At 46.7% G+C, this 23,644-nt stretch overlaps 9 protein-coding genes across 9 annotated transcripts; 6 read left to right on the top strand and 3 right to left on the bottom strand.

The window, feature by feature from the left end:
* Window positions 1-735: 735 nt before the first annotated feature.
* Window positions 736-2,086, top strand: Pmar_PMAR012940 (RAD 23B protein - channel catfish, putative; the record flags this gene model as incomplete). The annotated part of the gene is made up of 7 exons (XM_002766163.1): window positions 736-1,233; window positions 1,283-1,351; window positions 1,413-1,517; window positions 1,569-1,677; window positions 1,722-1,802; window positions 1,849-1,951; window positions 1,999-2,086. 7 exons carry the CDS (start codon window positions 736-738, stop codon window positions 2,084-2,086), a joined length of 1,053 nt encoding a protein of 350 aa, XP_002766209.1.
* A 620-nt stretch (window positions 2,087-2,706) lies between these two features.
* On the top strand, window positions 2,707-2,861 carry Pmar_PMAR012939 (hypothetical protein; the record flags this gene model as incomplete). Its single annotated transcript, XM_002766162.1, has 1 exon — window positions 2,707-2,861. A coding segment is annotated over one exon (155 nt), but the record flags the coding sequence as incomplete, so codon positions are not given.
* Window positions 2,862-2,906: 45 nt separating this feature from the next.
* Pmar_PMAR012938 (hypothetical protein) lies at window positions 2,907-3,216 on the top strand (the record flags this gene model as incomplete). Its single annotated transcript, XM_002766161.1, has 2 exons — window positions 2,907-2,925; window positions 3,059-3,216. 2 exons carry the CDS (start codon window positions 2,907-2,909, stop codon window positions 3,214-3,216), a joined length of 177 nt encoding a protein of 58 aa, XP_002766207.1.
* Window positions 3,217-4,782: 1,566 nt separating this feature from the next.
* On the bottom strand, window positions 4,783-5,494 carry Pmar_PMAR012937 (hypothetical protein; the record flags this gene model as incomplete). The annotated part of the gene is made up of 5 exons (XM_002766160.1): window positions 4,783-4,885; window positions 4,930-5,036; window positions 5,078-5,165; window positions 5,206-5,287; window positions 5,332-5,494. The coding sequence occupies 5 exons, from the start codon at window positions 5,492-5,494 to the stop codon at window positions 4,783-4,785; spliced, it is 543 nt and encodes a 180-aa protein (XP_002766206.1).
* Window positions 5,495-8,708: 3,214 nt separating this feature from the next.
* On the bottom strand, window positions 8,709-8,939 carry Pmar_PMAR012936 (hypothetical protein; the record flags this gene model as incomplete). The annotated part of the gene is made up of 2 exons (XM_002766159.1): window positions 8,709-8,837; window positions 8,880-8,939. 2 exons carry the CDS (start codon window positions 8,937-8,939, stop codon window positions 8,709-8,711), a joined length of 189 nt encoding a protein of 62 aa, XP_002766205.1.
* A 1,037-nt stretch (window positions 8,940-9,976) lies between these two features.
* On the bottom strand, window positions 9,977-12,816 carry Pmar_PMAR012935 (hypothetical protein; the record flags this gene model as incomplete). The annotated part of the gene is made up of 8 exons (XM_002766158.1): window positions 9,977-10,029; window positions 10,129-10,248; window positions 10,698-10,760; window positions 11,762-11,867; window positions 12,045-12,090; window positions 12,135-12,197; window positions 12,341-12,419; window positions 12,747-12,816. 8 exons carry the CDS (start codon window positions 12,814-12,816, stop codon window positions 9,977-9,979), a joined length of 600 nt encoding a protein of 199 aa, XP_002766204.1.
* Window positions 12,817-14,600: 1,784 nt separating this feature from the next.
* On the top strand, window positions 14,601-15,407 carry Pmar_PMAR012934 (hypothetical protein; the record flags this gene model as incomplete). The annotated part of the gene is made up of 1 exon (XM_002766157.1): window positions 14,601-15,407. One exon carries the CDS (start codon window positions 14,601-14,603, stop codon window positions 15,405-15,407), a length of 807 nt encoding a protein of 268 aa, XP_002766203.1.
* Window positions 15,408-15,585: 178 nt separating this feature from the next.
* Pmar_PMAR012933 (hypothetical protein) lies at window positions 15,586-20,389 on the top strand (the record flags this gene model as incomplete). Its single annotated transcript, XM_002766156.1, has 18 exons — window positions 15,586-15,648; window positions 15,961-16,105; window positions 16,154-16,266; window positions 16,357-16,467; window positions 16,514-16,582; window positions 16,632-16,742; window positions 16,901-16,973; window positions 17,046-17,092; window positions 17,161-17,289; window positions 17,337-17,451; window positions 17,768-17,916; window positions 17,964-18,018; window positions 18,666-18,795; window positions 18,967-19,063; window positions 19,190-19,370; window positions 19,424-19,573; window positions 19,623-19,897; window positions 20,156-20,389. The coding sequence occupies 18 exons, from the start codon at window positions 15,586-15,588 to the stop codon at window positions 20,312-20,314; spliced, it is 2,172 nt and encodes a 723-aa protein (XP_002766202.1). The 3' UTR covers window positions 20,315-20,389.
* A 487-nt stretch (window positions 20,390-20,876) lies between these two features.
* On the top strand, window positions 20,877-23,058 carry Pmar_PMAR012932 (malate dehydrogenase, putative). Its single transcript, XM_002766155.1, has 8 exons — window positions 20,877-21,080; window positions 21,130-21,315; window positions 21,364-21,514; window positions 21,709-21,907; window positions 22,237-22,327; window positions 22,379-22,508; window positions 22,679-22,768; window positions 22,816-23,058. Exons 1-8 carry the CDS (start codon window positions 20,915-20,917, stop codon window positions 22,895-22,897), a joined length of 1,095 nt encoding a protein of 364 aa, XP_002766201.1. The 5' UTR covers window positions 20,877-20,914; the 3' UTR covers window positions 22,898-23,058.
* Window positions 23,059-23,644: the final 586 nt, after the last annotated feature.

The raw sequence follows: 23,644 nt of genomic DNA, 5'->3' as shown, positions 1-23,644 counted from the left end.
TGAGACGGCCCTGGTGGAGGGTAAAGGGGCCACTGCTGATACTGTTGTTTCAACAGCTGCTTCGTTCGCTCCACGTCGAAGTTGGCTTTATAAAAGTAGTAGCTGACATATAGCACGCCGATGGAGCCCACAGTTGACAGGAGCATCTTAGGACCGGCCCAGAAGTCGGGCTTGTTGCTCTTATTCGTAGTAGAGCCGCTACTGCTCGACGAAGACTCCGAGCTAGTGCTGGTAGAAGTGTTTTCAACTTTATCGCTGGTCTTAGTGCAGAATGTGAGGCTTCTATTGCATAATGGCAGGACTCGACTAGAGGCTGTCAAAAGCCGTAAGGGCCTCGTCAGGAGGCCTGCTTGAGAGCGTAGCATCTTCAATAAAAGTTGGCAACCTTCTAGTGATGGTGATATCGTACTTGGCGCGCGCGTATTTATGTGGCGCGTGACGCGCTCCTAGCGGACTCAAAAAAATCGATGATCCATTTGCTCAAGGCTATTCCGGTCGTCAGAGGCGCGTCTAACAGTTGCGTTCTTCTGATTCCATGTGGCTCAGTTCTTTGTATCGAACGCTGACTAGAAATGAGTTAATTTTCGATGGAAATGTCGTGAATTTAACGATGCGAAAAAATGGTCAATAATTTACACTAAAACTCCGATTTTCGTATCGGTTTCACTTACAGTGAGAAATTCTGAAACTATGCCCTTTTGAGATTACCATAGTTGCTCATAATCATCATCTTACATGTCTATTAATATCACTTTCAAGGTTTCGGGTGGCTCTTCGTTTGAGCAGAGCTTCGACCCTGAGACCACCATTGGTGACGTCAAGAAAGGTTGTGTGGAGAAGTCCGGAGTCCCAGCGGAGCAGCAAAGACTCATCTACAAGGGCCGGATTCTGAAGGATGCTGATACCGTTGGCCAACACAAGATCGAGAGCGGCCATACAATTCATCTGGTCAAGGGCGCTGCTCCTGCTGGCAGTAGTCAGCCGACGCCTGCTGCTGCTGCTCCTGCTGCTCCTGCTCCTACACCTGTGGAACCAACTCCAGCAGTAACTCCCACTCCTCCGGTCGCTCCTACAGCACCTAGTAATGACTATATGCAGCAGGCCATGGCTCAAGCTATGGCCCAGGGAGCTGGTGCTGGTGGAGGCATGGGCGCTGGTATGAACGCTATGATGCAAGATCCTCAAGTCATGTCACAAATGATGCAAAGTCCTATGGTCCAACAGGCCATGCAGGTAGTGGTTGTTCTCGTTATCGAAGCGGTGGTGTATCCTCCCTGGTTAGTCCCTCGCTGAGAATCCTCAATTGTTACAGCAGATGATGGCCACTAACCCCATGATGCAACAGATGATGGTAGTAGTAGGAGTGCTACTACTAGCGCCTTGTCATTCGACATAGGCTGCCCTCTTGGTAGGCTCAGAACCCCCAAATGGCTGCCATTATGTCCAACCCTGATCTCCTACGATTTTTGATGAACCCACAGACGATGCAAGCCATGATGCAGTTGAACCAAGCTATGGTAGTAGTAGTATGGTCATTCCTAGGAGAATTGTATATCGGTGTCTCTTAGGCTGGCAATCAGCAGCAACAACAACAAGGAGCACCAGCTCCCGCAGCCCCGGTGCCTACTACTACCACTCCTGCTCAGAGCACTGCACCACCGAATCCTGCTGCAACTGGTAGTATTTGTTTTGATAACCGTTTTTATGTGTTCCGTCTGCAGGCCCAGCGACTTCAGGGCAGCCCGACTATGCTTCTATGATGCAGGCCATGCAGAACAACCCTCTTATGGCTCAGATGCTGGGTATGTAGGATGTGCTAGATTTACGGTATGACAATATGATTTTTAGCTGGTGGTGGAGCTGGAGCTATTCCCGCGCCCAACCAAGCTGAGCTGGAGCAGAGATATGCTAGCGAGTTGGAGACGTTGCGGTCCATGGGTTTCGTCGACACGTGAGTTCCCCTTTGAATGAACTGCCTATAATCATCGTCTCATACAGGGCGGCTAACCTTGAGGCTTTGCGTGTCTGCGATGGTAACGTGGAGCTTGCTGTGAACTACCTCTTTGATATGGGCGCAGGCAACTAGAAGTTGAGGACCATCACGCGATAGTAGTAGTAGTAGTTAGAAACACCTTTTCTTTGTATACCAAATAGATTGTCTGAGTTTTGTGTACAGTGAATTCAAAATGCGCTGGGAATTTGCTCGACGTATGGTATGATACAGTTCTCCATCATTCTGATGCTTCTCCCGGCCGAGGATTCACAGACAGTCAAAGCGGGTGAGGCCTCCACGGAAAAGCTGTCGTGCACGCATGCTCAAGCTCTGCTGTTGTAGGGTCCGTAGACCCTCATCCTATCGATAAGCGACAATCCCTATCATCTAGTGGAGCTGGGAGTATTAGTTGAGTATCGTGATGGTCTCAATATGCATCTATCAGGATTATCTGTTGGTGTGCAGCAGAGGTCGTCATCAGTACGTGCTGGGCAGCCTGGGGCGACCACAGAATTCGTCCTGGCCATCAGCGGCTGTATCGACGGCGCTCAGGTGCGTGTAGGAGGCACGCGTGTTATTGGGCGTTTTGGTACAGGTTGGTGCGGTCGGTTACGGCCCTCTAGCGGTGTCATATACATTTCATAGCGCCACGCCGGACTGGACACTCGTGGGTTTACGTTAGTTGGGATGATGAGCATGCTTACATGCGGAAGGTCCATGGTTCCATCCAAGGCATGAGCCAATTTTCGCATCCTCGTTTGAGCAGCGGTGCCCTTAGTAGCAGCATTGGCGTCCAAGCGGATGACATCGTGTGGAACCTACCACTTGCCCTCACTTACCGTTCGACCAACCCTCATGGCTGGCCGAGGTGAAATGCCGCAAAATCTCTGTTGCAGTTTATTCCATTCTAATTATGTCTAATTATTCAACAGGTTAATATTGACGATCGAGGGCGATGATTGGCTCGGTAGGCGAGTGGTCGCTGGCTATAGTGTTGTCACAGTCCCGACTTCCCCTGGTATATTCCTCATCCGTACAGCGGCGTGTACTTGCCCACCTCGACAGGTCGCCACACCAAGACTTGTTTCGTATACCGTCCTTGCAGCAGCAATTGGCGGTCTAGGGTCATGGGCTGGCTCACGGGCAGTCCGGCCCGGCTCAAGGATCCGAGGATTATCGCTGGGAGTGATGGTCGTGATAGTAAGGGAATGACTACTGACTAGGTCTGCTATACTCTTCTCCCAGTACTACGTGTTGCTTCGTCTGGGTTAGAAGTCACAGTAACGTTCAACATAGCCCTGAAGGATATAGATGGTACAGACTATCAATTCATATGATGATCACATGCGGAAAGTTCTCCCTGTAATACCTGGCGTACGAGTTTAAGTGTAATGTAAATGAGTGGTGTTTATTTCTCCATCTATGGTGATGATGATGGTCAGCCATAGATTTCATTCCTCGGCAAATTGCCGACGGCAATGACCAAGTGAGCGGCGGAACATGCGGCGTGAGAGGGAAGATAGAGAAGAGACACTACTTGGCCCCCGCATCGAGTTCCATGGACAGCTTGATCAACTACCCCAAGTAAGTTGACGGGTTATCTGAACCATACTATCCGAAAGACTGCAATATCGAGTGTACCAGAGAGTGACCTATTCGCCGTTCTTCTTCTTTTACGCGTCTTTGTGTGAAGCAACGCATCTCAACGCTGCCCTTGAGGCTTCATTTTGGGTGTTAGGGCTCTAAATGAGGCGCCGCGCAATGTCAACTACGTTGTCAATAGAATCAGACATATCACAACGCAAGGGATAAGTATGAGGAAGGAAGCATACTTAGAGAGTATACACACATATAAGCATTATAGCCATAGCCTAGCTAAATGATATTATAGCGTGAACAACAGGGGACAGAGACACGATAATTCGGATCGATGCCCGACAGCGAGAGTCTGGAGGTATGCAATCCAACACGACCCCTTATTTATCCCCGATCCCGGTCCACAAGGCTTTGCATATCCGCGCCAGAAATTCGTATACCATACCTCGACCTATTGACATACCACCAGAATCCAAGTCTAAGGGGATTCCCGTCCGCAAAAGATCTCAACATAATCCATCGGGGAGCTCTCTTTGCTCTCGATCTAATGACGAACGGCGGTTACTTGTGACAAGCCAACACTGAGTCGTTGTCAATAACGAGAACGGCGAGGAGTGCCGTATGAAAGACTGCGTGGTCGACCGAGACGTTGGCTGGCAGGAGAATGACTGGAAACTTATATATATCCCTCAACTACTAGTTTTCCCGCACTATCAAGGTCAGTATTAATACTATCCACGAAGGCTAGGATGTACAATTACCTTCGTGTCGGATGTGGAGCCTCTAACACTTTGGACTAAGCGTCACCTTTTTGTACATGCGTACAGACTTTCTCCTTGTGCTTGCGTACAAGGGTTTGAGCATAGGAAACATTCCGTACTGTTGATCTTGAGCATTTACGTTTGGTTGAACCAAACGTAAATGCTTCGACCAAATTGGTTCGCATCTCTCCAGCTAGTGTCGGGTCGTGTTTACACAAGGGAACGACAGGAGGCACCGGACATCAACACCGTATTGGCAATGCGCTCTGTTCATGGCGGCATAATCCCAACAAGGAACAATTGAGTTAGGCTCGAAACATGGACTTGAAAAGATTTTCTTCTCTCTTACGATCTTCCTGCATGTCCTTCTTAAGTCGATGAAGCAAGCTTCGTGCCTCAGAGCATTCCTCCAAAATTCCCTGACACTCACGTTCAGGCGTGATAAGAGAACCTACCATCGATCATCACCTTGAGGATGCCCACTGCCTCATCCGTCTGTTTATGCTGTTCCACTAACGCCAACGCCAATCGGTATCTGAGACGCAGTTGAAGACTCCCCAACCGACAATCTCTCCATACCTAGCCTTGATGTTGTCTGGATCGATTTCTCTCGCCCGCGTCGCGAATAGTTGACCCTCGGAATAGTCTGCCTGCTTCAAACAAAGGAGGGCGAGATTGAGGACAACCTGCATTTAATATGAGTCCCAAATTTGAGGCGCATACCCACAGCGAGCTCCAGAGCCTTCTCCTCATCAGATGGTTCCTCCAAAGGAGGTCTCTGCATCAACCTCAGCGTGCTAAGAGCCTTCATGTACCTCGCGTACCGATCAATCAAGTGACCGACCAGACGCCTACTCTGATCGAGCCTCGCTCGGCGCACCAACTGCCAACAGACGATTCCCCGTATTCTTCCTTAGTCTTGATCGTCGCAACACGGCTACCAGAATGGACTGATGGGACAATGAGGCTGCTGCCTCTCACCTTCATTGCAAGCCTCGTTTTCCTCTTCATCAACGGATATGAGCACCATCTCGCAAGACGCGAAGTCAAATTCACTCAATAGTTGTCCTCTTTCCTCCACAGCCGAGAGCCTCTGTACTTCACCGGAGCATGTATCAACAGACTTGGAGATGGCCTCCTCCATACTCGTACCCGTATTGAGGACTATGGGAGGCTCCAGCTCGCCATTGACACACAACCTCTTATCGCATAGGTATTCTCGATCGATTCCTTCACCAGGCTGACGAAAATAAAGAGAATTCTTCTCATACTGTCCCGTGTGATATTCAGAATAAAGTCGAACGTAGCCGGCGATTCAGTTAGGGCCACAAATCTCAGCGGATACGAAGACTCTCTAGATGCTAGAGTTCCAACGATCCAACGCTTCTATCCGAGGAAAACTCTCCAGGAAAAGCATCGGGCCTCTTCCCTGTGAATGGGCTCACTGTGAAGAGTGCCCGCTCGCCCACTCGCATGGATCGGACCATGGCATCGAAGATTGGATGCACACAGTAACACCCGCATCTGACAAGAAGGGAATCACGCTCGAGGTACCAAACCGCTCAAGCCACGAATATTCCCAGCAATGACAGGATGTCCTCACATCCACTGTAAGACCACTGCCTCTACACCAGGAGCTCCCATGATACCAACAGTGACCTTCGAGCCTTCCTCGACCATCAACGATCGACCTTTACATCGAGTTCGCGCGTATCCCATAGTAATGCGACTACCCAAGGGCAGGCCCATGCTCTGATACATTTCCTGCTTGTCAAGTAAACGGATTTTGTCATCTCGGGGGGAGACCACCCAGCTGTGTGCGAGTACCTCTCATAAAGAGGCCTTCTGATAACAACGGGAATACGCGAAGTACATCGATGAGCTCGAGTTCATCAACAGACTTCTCATGCCCAGGCACAAGGATTGTAATTCTCGCTTTCTCCCCGATCTAACAACAGAACGATGCTAGTGATGGTCAGAAGATACTCACCCTCATAGTCGTGATAACTCTATCCAGATAAGAGTTTTCTAATACTCTCTCCTCTACTTTGCCACCATCCTGACACACAAGAGAATAACAGCGTTCACTACATTCGTCATTATACAATATATAACGTACATTACAACCGACACTGTTGCTCACGCATTCTCTGCTTGCGGCTCTGCTTATCCATTGGTAATAGCGCAACAATGGATAGGTGAAGCGAATAGATCAGAAAAGGAGTCTGTAGTTTGGGTATAGTTCGCGGCGGTCATGAGCATCCGAAACGATAACGGTTTCGAGGAAGATATGTTGGCGCGATCGCCATGATGATACCCACAGAATATATGTATATCGCTTCGGTCATGTGAATGACACACGGCACCCGAGTGGTCAAGTCGCTCCTATGGATTGAAACCTCAAATCTGCTGATCCCTAGGGGTACGTATATGCTGATAATAATAAATAATATAACTATGAGGATATTATGGTGTCGTTCGATAAAGATGCCGAGACAAAATCAGCCAAGTTGAATGAGGCTACTTCTGACCAAGGACTTACCACAACAATCGCAACCTTGTCTCCAACCTTCGGGGGCGCTTTCCAAGCCCTGCGAGGGTCCCGCCTGCGGAGGACCTAGATAGAGAGTACCGCATGGTAAATCGAGGGGGAAGATGGATACCCATCTCCGCACAAGGCCGTCTTCATGGAGGACGTAGCATCTATCAACCCCCTCAAGGTGTATGATGTAGACCACAGGCTGATCAGTATTGATCGTGTCGCTCGAAGGGCGAGGAGGAGATGCCATAAACTGGAACCTACAGGATTGCAGTGATGTCAGACACGAGTAGAATTCTTCAGCGTTGACTTGGTAACAATGATTGCGATGAGCTGCTTGAGCTTTATTATGCAAATAACATCGCCGAGATAGATTCTGCGCTGTAAATATCACTTTGGATGAAAATATGTTTTCTGTCGTTTTCTGTCGCGACGTTTGTGAAGTCCCCTTCGTGCAGAATGATGACACTGATAATGATTGGCATGCACGGGTGGAATTCTCTGGCGCTGACTGGGTAACACTGATTACGATGAGCTGTTTGAGCTTTATTATGCAATTAACATCGCTGAGATAGATTCTGAAGTCGGTTTTCTACCAAGAAAGCCATTCACAGAGATATTCATTTTCCAAACATTTGATTTCTATTCGCCACAGAAGAAAGTCAGATCAGCACAGGACGAAGTCGGTGGAGTCACCAAGGAGTCCTTCGGAAGGATACCAACTTGCCATAGAATCAATACCACAACATTGCGAAGTCGATAGCGTCCGTTCACGACTTGAATATTCACCATCGAGCACGCCCCTCACAGGTCGAGACCTAACAACACGTTTGTTACCTTTTCCTAGTAGGTCGATTTTCATCCCATCCTCCCTGCACCTCCTGTCCATCATAAGGCAGCCTCCAAGCCGGATTACGAGACGACTCTATCCTGCACACCGATCCGACCGTCATGTACCTAGTTGATATTGCACCTCATCATGAGGATCAGTGAAATACGAATCTGGTCGCATTAGCGAGGCAAGCTACATATAAAAACGCCTGGCTAGACTCTCTCCTTAACCCCAGTAGCAGTGACAGTTGTTGTTGTGATTATAGTCTGATGCCTGCTTTAGGCTTAATCAGACTTCGTTCGTGCAACTGCAGATTTCCTTGGCATAGGATATGGCCTTCGGGTATGGCTCGTCGTGAATCAAAGCGTCCAAAACAGAGGAAATTGCTCGTATATGTAGCTCCCTCTCCGCGATGGCAGCTCAATAGTGACACGAGAAAATGGGTGAAGTGCACAGTATAAGAGTAGTGGTAGTAGCAGTAGTTGCCGCCTCACCTGACTCCAACGTCGATAGCGCTGGGTATTCGGGGATCACAGCTGCCGACTTCGAACTCGAGACCTTCACCTCGGTCCGCCCAGGTAGCCGCCTCGAGTGAAGTGAACTCTTCACAGTGCGATGATATATCCATGAACCTACAACTCCACCAGGGCTCCTCCTTCTCCTCATCCTCGTACACGGTCAGCCTACTTGATGCGGACCCTGTCATATCTCCCCGGTCTGTCCATACCGCTATCGCCGTGCACACCGACCTTCAACACAATGCGTATCAATGAACCTCGTACGACACTGATCGGAGTATTGTTACACTACTTGCTGTCAATCAGAGGACGCTATACTCCAAGAACGACAACAAGTAGGCTCGTTATTAGCTTATTCGTGCGCTATACTCGGGTCACGCACTCAACTGTGCGTTGACCGCATTCCAAGGAAATTAGAGTGCCTCAAACAGACATCAAATTTGGTACCATTTTTCGCTGAGGTGAATCTTTACTCCGCGGCGCGGACCGACCGACCATCACGACTGATGACCATCCTATCGTTGACCTTCTCAACTGGAGGTTCATCGTCAGAATTCCACCTCTCAGTAGACAGATCGGACCGCCCATCATCCGAGATCTGAAAGAAGTGTGGTATGATACATTCGTGTCAGACCCCAACCTCGAGAGTCTCCGGTACTGCGGTGAACCGCGCTAGTTCAGCGGTACCGTAAACGTCCATGATAAGCTCAACTGAGCGACGCTCGCCTGTGCGTCACATAGTGTGTCCAACACAACACTCTCGATAAGGGTTTGTGTTCGAATGTAGCACCCTCGATATATGATCGCTCTGCTCAGCTGAGCTCAGGAGTCTCCTCGCTGATTAAAGAAGTTTATATACGAATAACGGTACAAGTGTGTTAAGAAACCAATGAGAATTTCCCCAAATTTCCTCGAGATTTCCATATTGTCACCGACACCGATGTAGTTGATCATGCGTATATTCTCCCACACTGGGAAGAAGACACTCCCGTAGTCAAGGTCGATTCGAGACTACGAGTGCTTTTCTCTTGCCCATATAGCAAATGTTGACCATGTGCGTATTTTCTCATGAATTTCATTGACACTATAACCCAAAACGGTCAGCCAAATACACCACTCTTAGAACAACGCATGATGTTATGGCCATCCTTCAGGCTAGCGATAAGTGTAGGGCCTTTCTAGGTCCATCCTTCTCGTGAACATTGGATTTGCTCTCAGAGTCGGTGGCATCCTACACAGAGGACCGATCCGATGAAAAACCACCAGAAAAAAGAAAGCCCTGTATTAGAACGGGGCGCTCGAAAATGACGAATTTCCACCGTGGACTTTCCCGGATGGTAATAATAATGTCCTTCTAGGGAAAAACTATTGAGTTTTCGAGATATTCGATTCCCAGTTTGCGTGTGGACCACTATTCCATCACTAACCCAACTCACCTTGCGAACACCGAAGTAGTGGTAGTCCCCGCAGGCACCGAGGGAGTACGTTGCAACTCGGATGGTTGAACCTAGTCTCACATTCCAACAAACTGACAACCATCAATTGAGTACTCTACCATATATTGATTGGACCCATCTGGGAGGGCCATTGTTGATGTGTAGCCCGTACGGTGGACGTATGCCGTTGAAGGCCTCTCAGGGACCTACACACGTTGGTATAGTGTAACTGCTCAGGAATGGAAATTCAACAGTATTAAAGTAACCTTTCGAGACTATGATAGTGACAAGTTGTTCACTATCAATAATCCCGGAATAGAAGACACATAACGAGAATGTGCTGGTCGCTTTGGTCTGCAAATATAACTACATTTTTGTCCAGGAAAAGTAAAAGAATATAACTATCCAAACTAGAGAAGTAGTCACTTCTCACCCAAGTTTCCGAACCGCTACTATCATCGTCCGGACTGGCCAACTCCTCTTCCATAGATTGTCGTCGTGGTGCGGGAACTGTTATCTCAGGATTCGCGTCGAACCAACCGTCCAACTTCGAGATTAATACTGCTGTGCGGGCTGAAATAAGTGAACAACACTGTAAACTGCCGCTATGAAAAGTCTATCGTATAAGTGGTCATGATAATGGACTAGATAAGAGCCTAACTATTATGACTACAACATGGAAATTCTGGGCAAATTTGCTGACATTTTTCGTTGGTTTCTGTACACTTCTACCCTATTTGTATATAACTTCTATAATTACTCAGAAAAACTACCCAGACTCAGCTGAGGTGGAAAGCGAACATATATTCCACCAACTATCACTTTTCGCTGAGTTAGAGTAGTACATCAACACGAGAGCAGATGAACAGTAACACTATTACCACACATGATACTGCTAACTTCCAAAGCGTACTGTAGTTGCTCCCTTAATGGTGTCCTCTCCCCTACTGCCGATACAGATCGGGCCCTACTATCTAAAACCAGCACGGCTTCATCATTGTAGGTGATAGAGAGTTGCTCACCTGGTGTTCCTATTAGAGTCGTATGTGACTGATAGTTGCCTTGAGGAGGATCCTCAGCTGCACCTGAGGCGAATGTGAAATTCTGATAGAAAAACCGACAAACCACAAGGACAACACTACAGACAATCTTGAGAATATTTCAAGTTCAAACAGAAGGATGTACTGAAACTATCGATTTCAAATACGATATTGAATGAATAACAATATAATGCATTCAAACTTGTAGTAGAAATTTCAGTATTTCGAGTCGTCAACTAGGTCCTGGAAATTTCGAGCTGAAATTCCAACAAGAAATATGTAAGCTTATAATAATGAGAAAACCTAATTCCTACTAATTTTACCAGTACTATTCTATTACTGCAATCAGTAGTGAATATTCATTCAAGTGTATTACAATTGATTCTCATTACAACTGAGTGTCTTACTACTGCTAGTATCAAACCTACAGTGCTTACAGTAGTGTATTAGTATTATAAGTACTCATACAAATAGCAAGTCGCTAGTAGTATTTCATAGTAGCACTACTACAATTAACTCTCATTTCAACTACTTGAAGTGTATTACCAGTGTAATACAGTGCTAGTATTAAAACTAGTGTAGTAGGATTAGTATTACTTACTCCTCATACTAAGTACTACTATAGATCATGAAAAACAGCTCAATCGGTCATTGACACCCATTTCAATGGGTTTTAGATGACCAATCTTAGTTCGTTATAAGCCATGATATATCAGTAACCGTTCCGAACATGACCGCTTCGACTCAACATGTGGTGTATCTTGATGATAACTATACCCTGTTGAAGTTTCAGCTCGAAACTCTGATTCGTTAGCGAGAAACACAGATTTTTTGAATTTGCCTAAGAAAAAAAAACGCTGCTTAGTTGCCTATGATAACGAGGCTCACTATGAATTATCTACTAGTGTGTCAGTAGTCAGTGGGGGTACTGTAGTCCAAAAACTCAGTGTATAAGTAATATGTAATATTTATTACAAGTTACAAGTATATATGATCGGTCACCAGTATCCGATTGTCTACTCCATAAATGGACACTCCCCACTTACCGCTTCGTCTGCCTCTGTGAGGAGTAAGCCAATTATCAATGTTATTAATCTGTTGCCTGAGTGCCGCCCAAAACTCATCATCAGCATCCGTATGGCTAGAGGTAACCTAACATGCACATGGTTGACTACATGTGTTGGTGACAATATGAAAATTATGAGGAAATTTTGCGGAAATTCTTATTGGTTTCATTATAGAGGAAACTTTTGAGCTCAGCTGAGGAAAGCGAATATATATATTCCTCCAATAGTAACATGCAAAAGTGGCAGAAAAAACACAACTCACTCTAGGAGGGGTCTTGACCGGGGGACCTTGGGAATATACCGAAGAACTGACCGGAAAAGTCAATAACAACTAGAGTACTCCCCCTACTACTTGCAGCTCTCCATGCTTCTATCGTAAAGAGTCGATCGACTACTAGGAGGAGGACCCATAAAACTGCCCACACACACTTTGTCAACTTTTTTACAGGGAAATTCTCATACCGTAAATCGAGCTGATTACACTCGAAATCATTGGCGTATTTACGTATGGACTGTTGGAATGCAGCTCGGACTTCCAAATGGCGACATATCTCGCACAGTTTCCTCTGCAGGCCGATGCTCTCGATCAGGGCCACTCTCGCTGCTTCCTCAGCCACATTGAGCTCCTCGTTATAATCTAATATCGATTAGATTTGGTTATACAGTCGAGTTTCACGCGTAATATGAAAACACATTCTACACTTCATCTCGCGAAAAACGCGTGTGAGCAGTGAATAACGCGTAGAATACGTGATGTGTTTTACGAGGTGATTTCTCCGGTGTAATTCCCCATGTGTTTTGAATTCATATCATATCTCGAAGCTCGCGTTTTTCACATGGAATATCACAGCTCTTCACGTAAAACGGTTGAGACTCCGATATAGTATTGTTGATTTCAGCAAAGTTTTCGTTTTGAACTATCAAAAACGAACACACTGTATACACGATAGGAAGCTGCTCTCACCTCGAATGGTCGTTTCCTGAGTCCCGAGCTCGTTCTCTAAGCACTTGGTTTGACCAGAGAGTTTTTCCATTGCATGTTGCTCAGCTTCGAGGCGGGACTTCAATCTGATAGTAAACTGGTGGAGTAGCGGAATACTTGGAGTCGCTATATAGTACACGTGATAGTATTAAATTCGGGAAAAAATTGGCCGAAATTGATTTTGTGATATCGGGTCGATGAATTTTATTCATGAATTTGAAAACTACACAATTCGAATTTCCATGCTGCAAAGAACTAATTTTTTTTCTCGCATAGTGAATAATAATTGAATTTCTAGACGAGATTGATGATAAACTTTCGGTTGTGGTGACAGCCTCAATTCTACAACTCATTAATGATAACCTAATCAACTGAGTCGATCAGGTTATTGTTAGAGCACCCTCTGAATAGGCGCCTTTAGACAGCGTATGCGTGCAAGGGATGCTCGTCGCACGCGCGCACATGTTATTGATCATGAACGCCTATTACGTCATCGATCTCACTTTTGGCAGAGCAGCCTAAGCTTTTTATGATGATCAGCTCGGTTCAAGAGATTTGACTTTGTATAAGAGATCATGAGGCACTTAGATTTTCATTCTTTGAGACCTCAGTGGTGCAGAGTTCAGTCCAGTCTGGCGAAACACTAACAGTTATTATCCATAGATTTATCAGAGGTGATTCAACTGTAGTAAATCTATTGAGTTGATGATGGTCCGTGTCACCCTTTCGAATGGTGTAGTGCTCTTCCTCAGCACCTTACGTTATAGGCGCAATCATCAGGCCAACTAACGACATGTGTGAATACGTCATATCGTCGATCGTATCGGGGGCACACTCGGAAATTAAATTCCCAATGATCGCGAATGAGGTTTTATGACGTGACGGTGGATTGTATGCGTGATTGATAGGGAAAACGAATTTCTCCGCTCACCGTGTTAGCTGTAGTTTGTTGTTCTCTTCTCGTAGTTGTTTAGACCATGAGGAATCTTGAGAGGTCGCTGGTCTACGAGGTGTCACGATGTGACTCGGGAATATCAAACGGCGGGTTAAATCGGTCGAAACTGATAGAAAAATAGGAAAGTCATTTATCGCTGGGAGATACCCTACTCTTTTGAGTCTTCGTTGAACTACTGCTGTTACTGCTAGCAGCTTTGGGAGGGGCCGCCGCTAGACCGGACACCTGAGGCAGTAATGGAGGAATATATGGGTTCGCTTTCCTCAGCTGAGCTCAGAAGTTTCCTCAAGTTTATATATGAACTCGGCTGGAAGTGTACCGATATCAATGAGAATTTTTTATAAATCTCCTTCGAATTTTCATATTGTCATCAACACACATGTGCATATTTTCCCACACATTGCATGGTAGATTCAAAGAAGTTGATACCAGTTGAGTCTGTAGGGATTGTAGAGAGAGTCTGCGAGGATCCGACTGGTAGGCAGCTATTTGGGGGGCATGGCTGCTGCTGTTGAGTATCATCATTAATGATATGTGAGAGAATGCGTCGCCTTGCGTGATGACGTGACCGGGGATCGAACCTGCGACCGCTTGCTGAGGAAACTTAAGATTTACCGAGAGAGCAAGTGATCCGATGTTGAATCGCTCCGAGCTCGCTATAGGCCCCTATGGGTGTACAAAAGGTAGAGTTATGCATCCCAACTTTGACATTGCATTAGTGGCCTCAGTATATGTGAGGTAAGTTCTCTCTCTAGTATCATCATTCAAAAGAGTTTAGCTCGAGGGTAAATTCCCAACTGATGAACATCCAATCGCTGAGATTGTCCTTCCTGGGCGTTAATCAGCACTTGATCCTCACTGTTCAGTTTGTGTTCCCAGCAATGGGACAAGACCAGTCGTCTCCAAATGATAATGCGAACGGCGGCGATAAGCCCATCTACTCCTCTGAAGGTCCGTCCGGTGTAGCTGCTGGCGCGTCAAAGCAACTAAAGGCCATGAGCAGTGTTGACCAGCAGCAGGAGCAGGGCACTGAGGGTGCATATCATAGGCTCACTGAGAAGGAGCTGGATAAGTTGGTGTATGCTCAGAAGAATGACGATATTGATATTTATGACCTGAGCGTTAATCGTGAACTGAAGGCCTTGTTGATGACTATCAATGATAATGATACTACTTCAACTAGCTCCACTACCACTCTGGGGGGTACCAAAGGTCTGAGGAAGGAGCTGTCAGCAAATGCGGCTGAGTTCATCCCTGGGCAGTTCTACGGTACAGTTGGTCCTTCGAGGCCGCAGGCCCAGGGGCAGTACGGGAATTGGTCTAAGAAGAATACGGTTAGCCAGGAAGATATCGCTAAGAAGCTTTCTTTACAGCAGAGGGTTGAGGCGATCACAAGAGCTTCTAATGCGATACCATCCGGACATAAATTGTGGAGGTATAAGGACCCGAGGGGAACTGAACGCGGACCGTTTACATTTGCGGAAATGCGGAATTGGTATGAGAAAGGGTACTTTACTCGGGAGCTTGAAGTTACTATAAGGGAAGGTGGACCCTTTATAAAGTTGGGGGAGTTATACGGTCCTGGCCATCAACCGTTCTCGACCAAATTGAACGAAGCGCAGGTTATTGTTACATGTGCTGCGTTGATCTCGAGTAAGGCCCGAAGGAAGCTTGTGACGCCTTCTTAATGAGGTGAAGGATGGCTTCTTCTTGTTGTTGTTTGTGTAATATGTGATGGGACATCATAATCAGTGAGCATAATCGTGTGTTGTCGATAAATAGTATTATATCGTTAGCGTTCTATGTAATAGGCTCAACTGTTGTGTTATGGGAGTTTATAGTATTTGTAGACTTTTGCCATATTCAATGGCCAACAGTATGCACGGTTCTCTGACTAGTGCCCAATTAGAAGCCTATTTAGCTGATCGAGTAAGGAAGTGGGAACTGTTCATCACTGATATCGTATCGTTATGTGAATGCTAGACTTGTTGCAGTGGTTTTATCTATTGTCCGATTCGTCTTGAGGTTCAGTGTTTTACGGTATATGTTATTGCATCGTTATTGGTCCAATCACAAGGCCGGATTCATTTTCAGATTTTCGCAGAGTAGAATTATGCAACGAGAGTATTGCATTATTCTGACTCGATAAGTCAGGCCTTAGTCGTAGAGTTTCTTGTATATCTGTGATGGCTTATGGTTATACTAGATAGAGATTCACCATAGTTCAGTCTGGTGTGGTAGGTGTTGTCGAGTGCGGCCTATGATGCCCATCTAGAACGTAAAGTGAGCATGGTGACTTCGGCATTGAAGACGTACTTGAGGAGTTACGAAAGCAGTGGAGATCAGTACGCTGTGTCCTTTCTGTGGCCTCAGGAAGGAAGGGAGGGTGAGCAATCGTGATGTGTAGAATGGATGGTATGCTGATTTGCTGTAGATCTATTTGGTCGTACTAAGAGGAGTTGCATCAGTCTACTGGATCGGTTGCCACAATTAATGGAGGCCACCTGGGGTGTAGCCACTCCCAAGGGCTTTGGTAACTGTTGTAATGTGAGGAGGAAGCCGAGACCTTCTCAGGATCGCAGCAGTGAGAAGGTGAGTACTAATTCGGGTCATTGCATTTGTCGATTTTTGTATCAGATAAGTGTGTTGAGATCTGACCATCTCCATTACTGTTCGACTTGTGTACTGCATTTACTGTCGGAGACCCCTGGCGAGTTGGTCCTCGAGGAAGTGTTGGACCGAGACGATGTTGGTTGTTCTTGGGAAGACTTTGATTTGTCATCAGTTGTTTCAGGCAGTAGAGGCTACTGCGAAGTTGCTGAATCGTGTGTATCATCCGGTCATCGCCCAAAGTGTGTTAATTGTGAGGCACTGCGTAACAGTGTGAGGCGGGTGAAGGAATGTCGAGTTAGATACGAGAGCATTTGTCTGGAGTGGAAGGGACTGTCTCGTTAATTCTGTGCCCTAATGCTGGTGAGTTGCTCCTCACTGTTCATGCGAAGGCTGCATTACCTGTATTACAGGTAAGTTGGGGAGTGGTGGTGTTTGATAATCTGAAGGTTCCGGGTTCAATTCTAGGGTTATGCATTTTAGCTGTAGCACGTGTGAAGCGCAATCCGCGCATCGTGGAATCCCTCGTGTCTATCGAAGAACTGGAGTAAGTTTTTTCCTTATATTGTAGGCATCGCAACTGCAGGCTGCACTGAGTACATCGTCAACTCTAAGGCGAGTAGTTGTCGATGTCATCGCCACTGGTGGGGGAAGCAGCAAAGCGTCGACGACGTCAACGGTACGTTGCTCTGACGATACCTTGCGTCTGACTGTAGATGGGACGCACAACAAGTGTGGAAAGAATTCGCGAGATGCGAAGAAGGTGAGTGGTATCTTGGCGTATCCTTGGCGGTTCCAAAAGATTCCTGGGCGAGCGAGAATTGACTTCAGATCAGTGAGGCATCCGTTATCGAATACTTCACTCTCCCATGTCTTCCATCAAGCGTGTCCTTGAGGTTCAAGGAGTGCTATGGTGGTCTCACCAATCCTGTAGCCGAGGCGGCGAAGCTTAATTGGATGGTGGGTTGTCGTGCAGTAGAGGAAGTGGTGTTTTGATTTGCTCCTAGGTTCGGACCGCTATGAAAGTTATGTCTCGAATCCCAGCCAGTGGTCGACGCCAGCTACTCGAAGTGCCCTCTGGATTGGCCTTGTACACTATCGCTGTTGGGAAGCTCTTTGACGGTGGGCTCATGCATGTTCATGTGGGATGATTGATGCGCAATCTCTGGCGGCTTGGCTTGAGAATTAGCCCTGTTGCTCGTTCATTGCGCTATAAGACATATCCGATCGGGTCTTCATGGTCGAGAGATGACTTGAAGTGGGTTCATCTTTCTGTTGCCCTCGGATAACAGCTCCTTAGCGTAAATTGCACGCTTATAGTCTTATGAATGACTCAGTGAATTGGGTGGTCGTGGGGGATTTGGACTTCTGCCACGATTCCGAAATTCGACGCTGTTTCTTGAGCCCTGATGGATAGGAGTTGGTCTTCATCTTTCAGAATCTACATGTGTGGTTGATGGTCATAAGGGTAAGGCTGCGGCAGCGTGGGGAAAATTAAAACTTAATTCGCTGGAGGGCAAGGCGAAAGTTGTTCGTGGATGTCTTTCCAACCGAATCAGTTCTCTTAAGGAACACAGTTATGACATGGTAGGCGACAGCCTTCGGTGTGGGGTCGGTCATGGACGTGGTTTCAGGTCGTTGTTGGCGTTGAGCTGAATGGCATGTCAGATGATGTTAGAGACTTTCTAAGTACAATACCATGTATAATGTACATTGGTGATTATTCTGCTAGTACGAGGAGGGATATCCGGTAGCATACGAGGACGTGTGGATCAGGCTGGTACGTAACTTTCAGGTTGCTGAGCATCTCCCATAGAGTGGTAGAATTGGGTCTGTTCGACTCAGCACCGTTCGACGAACGTATCAGTTGTTGTGTGGTGATGCTTAGACGTGATGTGTTGTGAGGATGATGAGATTATGGTAGCTACAAGAGATTTGTTGTGGTTGTGGGAATTCTTTGATTTATTGCATCTTATGTTGTCTTCTAGGCAACGGAATTGCCGTTTAATTGGTAGCCTCTTTTCTGTGCTGTCAGAGACTTGTTGTTTCGGTGGAGTGATGGGGGAATTTGCTCTGAGGTCATTTTGGGACAAATCGGTTAGTCAGGTTGGCGAATATCGCAACTTGGAGTCAATGATTTGTTCAGGTTGGGCGGGCGGATCTTTATATGGATTTTGTTTGCTGTCCCTGTTCGCTCTTCAGAAATATTTTGGCGGGAAGAGAACATACACGAAATGGTATATTTTACATTATATTGGTAGATAATACTCTAGACTTGTACTCTACTCTATACTCATGGTAGATTATAGGTTATACTTTTCAGAATTGTATTTTAGCTAATATGAATAGTGTTATCTACGGCTGGATAGTAGCACCGATAATTCTGTATTTCGCTGGTCTCCTACCTAGAGTGGCTCGCTATGTTTGTTGGATTCATTGGATTCCTGTGGATGTGGTTTATCCTAAGTAATAGGGTTGATGGAATTTACGTCGAGTCGACTTGAATGCTGTGGTGCTCTGATGCGTTGGTATCAGAACACTAACGCGACAATAACGCAGCGTTATTGATTCACTCGGTGCTCGAAGAGGCTTCTCGAGACGTAGACTGAAGGACTTGGAGACAGCTCGTGAGGGCAGGTACAAGATGGAGAAGAACTTAGAACGCGGAGGTGATTGGCGTCCGTCGACCAAGAGGGAAGGGAAGTATGTTGATGTTGATGGATATAAAACGCATGTACGAGGGATTGAACTCGCGTCGTATTCTCTGACCATTGAATCGCGCTGGGAAGTTGTCTTAGATATTTGCGCTCCTCAAGATCTGTATCAGATGCTCATGTGTGAAGGCATTGATTTTTCATAGGTCTATGAGATAGAACCGGATCTGGTCGATTGTAAAGGAGCTGTGGTTTTGATTGCTGGTGTTGGAAGTGATGGAACTTTCTTCCCACGAGATGAGATACTCAATAGATTGCAGAATGAAGGATATCAACTACTTCTGATTGACCTATGGGGTCGGGGGTTCTCTGATTGTCCTCAGGGAGGTGAGGCTGGGTCTAATCGAATACCACGCGCGAGAGAATTCATGTCGTTTTAGGGCGTTACGATGCTTCGCGTTTCTCTAAGCAGATTATGGCGGTGGTTGAGAACTTGGTGCCTGCCGACCGTCCCGTGTATCTGCTGGGAATGTCGTTCGGTGGGTGTGTAGTGGTGCATTGCGCAGCTACGAATCCTGACCGGATCAATGGTAAACACGGATTTTTCTTGTTGGTCTTGAGGAGGCCGTCTGCGTTCAGGTGTGCTCACGATTTGTCCTGCGGGCTGTGGCCTTGGAAAACTGCAGGAGTGGTTTATTCCTATTATAAAACGAGTGAAGTCGCCGTACTGCGACATCCTCGGCACTCTGGCTGAGGTCATCAGTTATGAGTTATTCTTCGACCCTGAGAAGTACCCCAAGATCCATGAGAATACCATGATCGACTGGATGTACAATCCAGCATTCTTCCGAGCCTACACTCGCACTCTTATAGATTTCCCTCTCCGTGACGGACTTGTACGATTCCTCCCGGAAGTAAGTTCGGGAGTCATACTTGTTCCACGTTCATTATCATTCGGAGTGATGGGGAGCAGGAACCGATTTAGCTTTGAGAGAAAGCGACTTCCAGGGTTTGATAACAACGGGGGCAATGATCCTGATATGATGACATTTACATGGGAAACTGATTGAAGAATGTGCTCCTAGCCATACGTGGAAAACTCTAAATGAACATTATAATTTTCTGGCATCTTAGATCGGCGTGATTGGAGATTTTTATGGAATTCTGCTCAGGTGAAATGCCCTGTACGTGTACTGTTGGCGGGTGATGACGGAACTGTGAACACACCGAAGGTTGCGGAGTTCCTAGACACTCTGACGGGATCTATGAAGTTGTTGTCTTATAAGATCGTCCCCCCACCAGCCACACGATATGGTCCTCACCGCGCCTAATGAGATGACTGATGAGTTACTTAAGTTGATGGAGGGAAGCACTACTGTGAACAAGAGAGATTGAAGCCAATTGTATTCATATTCTGTTCAGTCGAGTTTCTTCAAAATCACTTGTGGTGTTGCTCGACCACGTAGGCGCTTGGAATCTTGCTCTCTTGGGTCAACGTAGGTTCGGCACATTTTTGTGCATTTCCTTGGAAGAATTTATTAGGTGTCGAATCTTGATGTGTGTAAGCTGAATGTATTGACGTTCCTCGAAATGCAGCGTGGCATGGGTTGTAGGTTGTGTTGGTGGCTCTCATTCTGTGAATTTCCGCGCTGACCAGCCCTACTGTACCTGCGGAACTCTGCAGGTCTATAAAAATGTTCACAGTGCAACGCTGTTCACCTGTGACGCTTGGATGCTTGTGAAATGTCGCGTAGAGCAACAGGGTCTGTTCCTCTCTAAGGGTGTTTACACGACGGGGAGGACTCAACAGCTGCGTACAAATGTCTACAGTCAGGTGTCGCTCAGCTCTGGCCTGACTGGGCTGGTGAGCGGTTATGCATATCAATGTAGTTCAAACTTTTCCACCTTATCATTTCACCACTACTCCCAGCATGCTTACACGCTGCATGCCCAGACTTCAAACAGTTGCTGCTGCTGCTGCCGGCTTCCACAAAATGAAGTTCCGGACTTTTCCGCCAGCCAGGGTCGCCATTACGGGAGCTCGAGGTTCCGTCGGCACCAATTTGGCATTCAGGATTGCTATGGGCGATATGCTTGGTAGTAGCGATGGGAGAATCTTCGCTGTGCGTAGTATGATATGTTTTAGGTGTGAATCAGCCTGTAATCCTCCACCTATATTCTAGAGACCGCGAAGCTCTGCGTGGTCTGGTGCTCGAATTGGAAGATACCTGCGCTCCACTTCTCGCTAAGGTGGTCGCTACTGATAATTACGAGGAGGCTTTTGGCGATGCTGACTACGCCTGTTTGGTCGGCTCGCCGCCACGACAGGCCGGTACGTGGGGGAACCATCGTTGGTGTATGGTCGATATGTTCATAGTAGGTATGGAGCGATCGGACCTGTTGCAAGTATCAGGAGCTCTATTCAAACAGGAGGGTTCGATTCTTGGTGAAGTTGCTAATAGGAATTGCAAGGTTGTGGTGGTCGGCAATCCTGCCAACACGAACGCTCTCATTGCTGCCTCCAATTCCAAGTAAGTTTTCAGCAGCAAATTCACGGTCGTATCGGCTTGCGAATTGCTGTGATCTCTCACCGTTTCACATATCTTCCCATAGTCGTATGTAGAGATGGCATTCGATAGATTAAAGAAGGCTTTGGAGTTCTCTGAGTCGTTATTGATCCATTTAACGCTGGGTGCGAGGCCCCTGGTGTACGTGTGTGTTTCAGGCACGTCCCGGCTGAGAACTTCACAGCGATGACTCGCCTTGATCACAACAGAGGTCTGGTCCAACTCGCTCATTGCATCAATGGTCATCATGAGGGACTGGACGTTCATCCGACTCATATTGACAACTTCGTCATTTGGGGTAATCACTCCCCAAATATGTATCCCGATGTCAACCATGCTACCGTCAGAGGGAGGAAGGTGAGCTTCGAGTTTGTCTCGGCAATCCCATTATAGCTGGATTAGAATAATGACGGAGCTTCACTCGTTTCACTGGAAGTGGTGTAATACTCGCTGCAAATTATAGGACATATTTTCCGCGATCGATATAGAATTGGTTTCGGCAAAGTGGAATGTGAGATATCTTTTTCACTAGTGTTTTTCATGTCACGGGTGAACCTCAAATAATAACACGGAGTGAGTTGAACATCGTCTGATTTTAGGAGTTTAGCAGATATCATCTGATCATCATTAACAACAACAATTTGTGATGGCGAACTCACGATGATGCTATCTGGTTTTTTTTCTAGATTAAGGATCTTGTCCCTCACCCTGACTGGATCAAGAATGAGTTCATGACTCGTGTTCAGCAAAGAGGAAAGGAGATCATCGAAGCTGCTGGTAGGTTGTCTGTACAGTGTGTTTCCTCGAGTATGTGATGCGTCTGTTCAGGCAAGTCCTCTGCTCCATCGGCGGCTATGTCGTGTGTCGACCAAATGCGCGACTGGGCATTGGGGTCCGACAATAAGTGGGTGTCTATGGCTGTCATTGGGAAGAATAAGGAGAGCTATGCGATTGACTCGTAAGTCGCTAATTTATCACTTAAGCCATTGTGCAGTCGAATCACCTCGATGTTAGTCTGAGATCGTGCTCTAGCGAGGGAGCTCACTTTTTTCCTGTCGGTTTTCTTTCTCTTGGAAATGTGTCAATGCCCAGTTTACTGCCTGTTGCTATACAGCTTGCCGCATGTAGGTATGGTGTTGATACTGATCTGTGTTTCTCCTTCCCCGTCATCACCGATGGTGAGAGTTGGACCAAGGTTGGCGGCCTGGAAATGACCGAGTAAAATTGATGCCTGCTTGTGCTGTTTTTCGATAGAGGATTTTCAGGTTCGGGTATTCGATGCTCCAGCGTAACATTCAAGAGTTGAAAGCCGAACGTGATATGGTTCGCAACTTGATGGGATGGTAAAAGTTTCCGTACGAGAAGACATTTGCACCGCAACGACCGAAGTTGACGGTCATTAAGGTTTACCGCTATTCTATATTCTATTATGCAATGTGTGACTATTACTACCCCTATTCGACGACGACGATGACGATCAACGTAACGTATGTATATCATCGTAATAACGCAGATGATGATGATGATGATGATGATGATGATGTATGCTACTGTGTTGCGCTGTATAGGGAAGTCAATAGACGGGTTTTTGGTCGCTGAGTTGTGGAGTTGAGGAGGCGTTGATGGTAGCGAATGTTGGAAGTTGGAGGAGTTACGGTAGGCGGGTTGTTTTTGGAGCTCTCCTGATAATGCCTCCGAAGGGCCGTCGGGCACTCGGACGGGTGGTCGGAGTTGTTCACGGCAATCGGAAGACATCTGATGCCGCATTGGAGGTGTTGAAGGTCTTCAGGCCACAGGTTGTGTACTTGGAGGCGGATTCGAAGTCGTTCAGGTTAACGGCAGAAGGTAATGAGGACTCGGACTAGAGAAATTCGTCTCGCTTGAACTTCGACGATTTAGTTTCTGAGTGACGAGGACCTTTTTTCCTCAGGGGTGAATAGAGCGCGATATTGAGTTCGTATTTTCGTCCGGTGAGGAATTTCTGAATCAAGATCTATCGTTTGGTGTATGAGATCGTCTGATATTGGACTACTAGAATCATTTTGGAAATGCTGGTCAGATTTCGATGGGTGGCGATCGAGACCTGATCGAGAG

Source organism: Perkinsus marinus, assembly GCF_000006405.1.
Source record: "Perkinsus marinus ATCC 50983 genomic scaffold scf_1104296973568, whole genome shotgun sequence".
In the NCBI taxonomy this organism is placed as follows: Eukaryota; Perkinsozoa; order Perkinsida; family Perkinsidae; genus Perkinsus; species Perkinsus marinus.
The sequence above is the reverse complement of the archived record's forward strand: the minus strand, read 5'-3'. Positions and strand labels throughout refer to the sequence as shown.

Bases quoted from the DNA above. Each gene is read 5' to 3' on its own strand.
- Pmar_PMAR012932 (XM_002766155.1), top strand. From the start codon at position 20,915: ATGCTTACACGCTGCATGCCCAGACTTCAAACAGTTGCTGCTGCTGCT. The intron at 21,081-21,129 runs GTAGTAGCGATG...GATATGTTTTAG, and splicing joins TGCTATGGGCGATATGCTTG to GTGTGAATCAGCCTGTAATC. The intron at 22,509-22,678 runs GTAAGTCGCTAA...TGCCGCATGTAG, and splicing joins GAGAGCTATGCGATTGACTC to GTATGGTGTTGATACTGATC.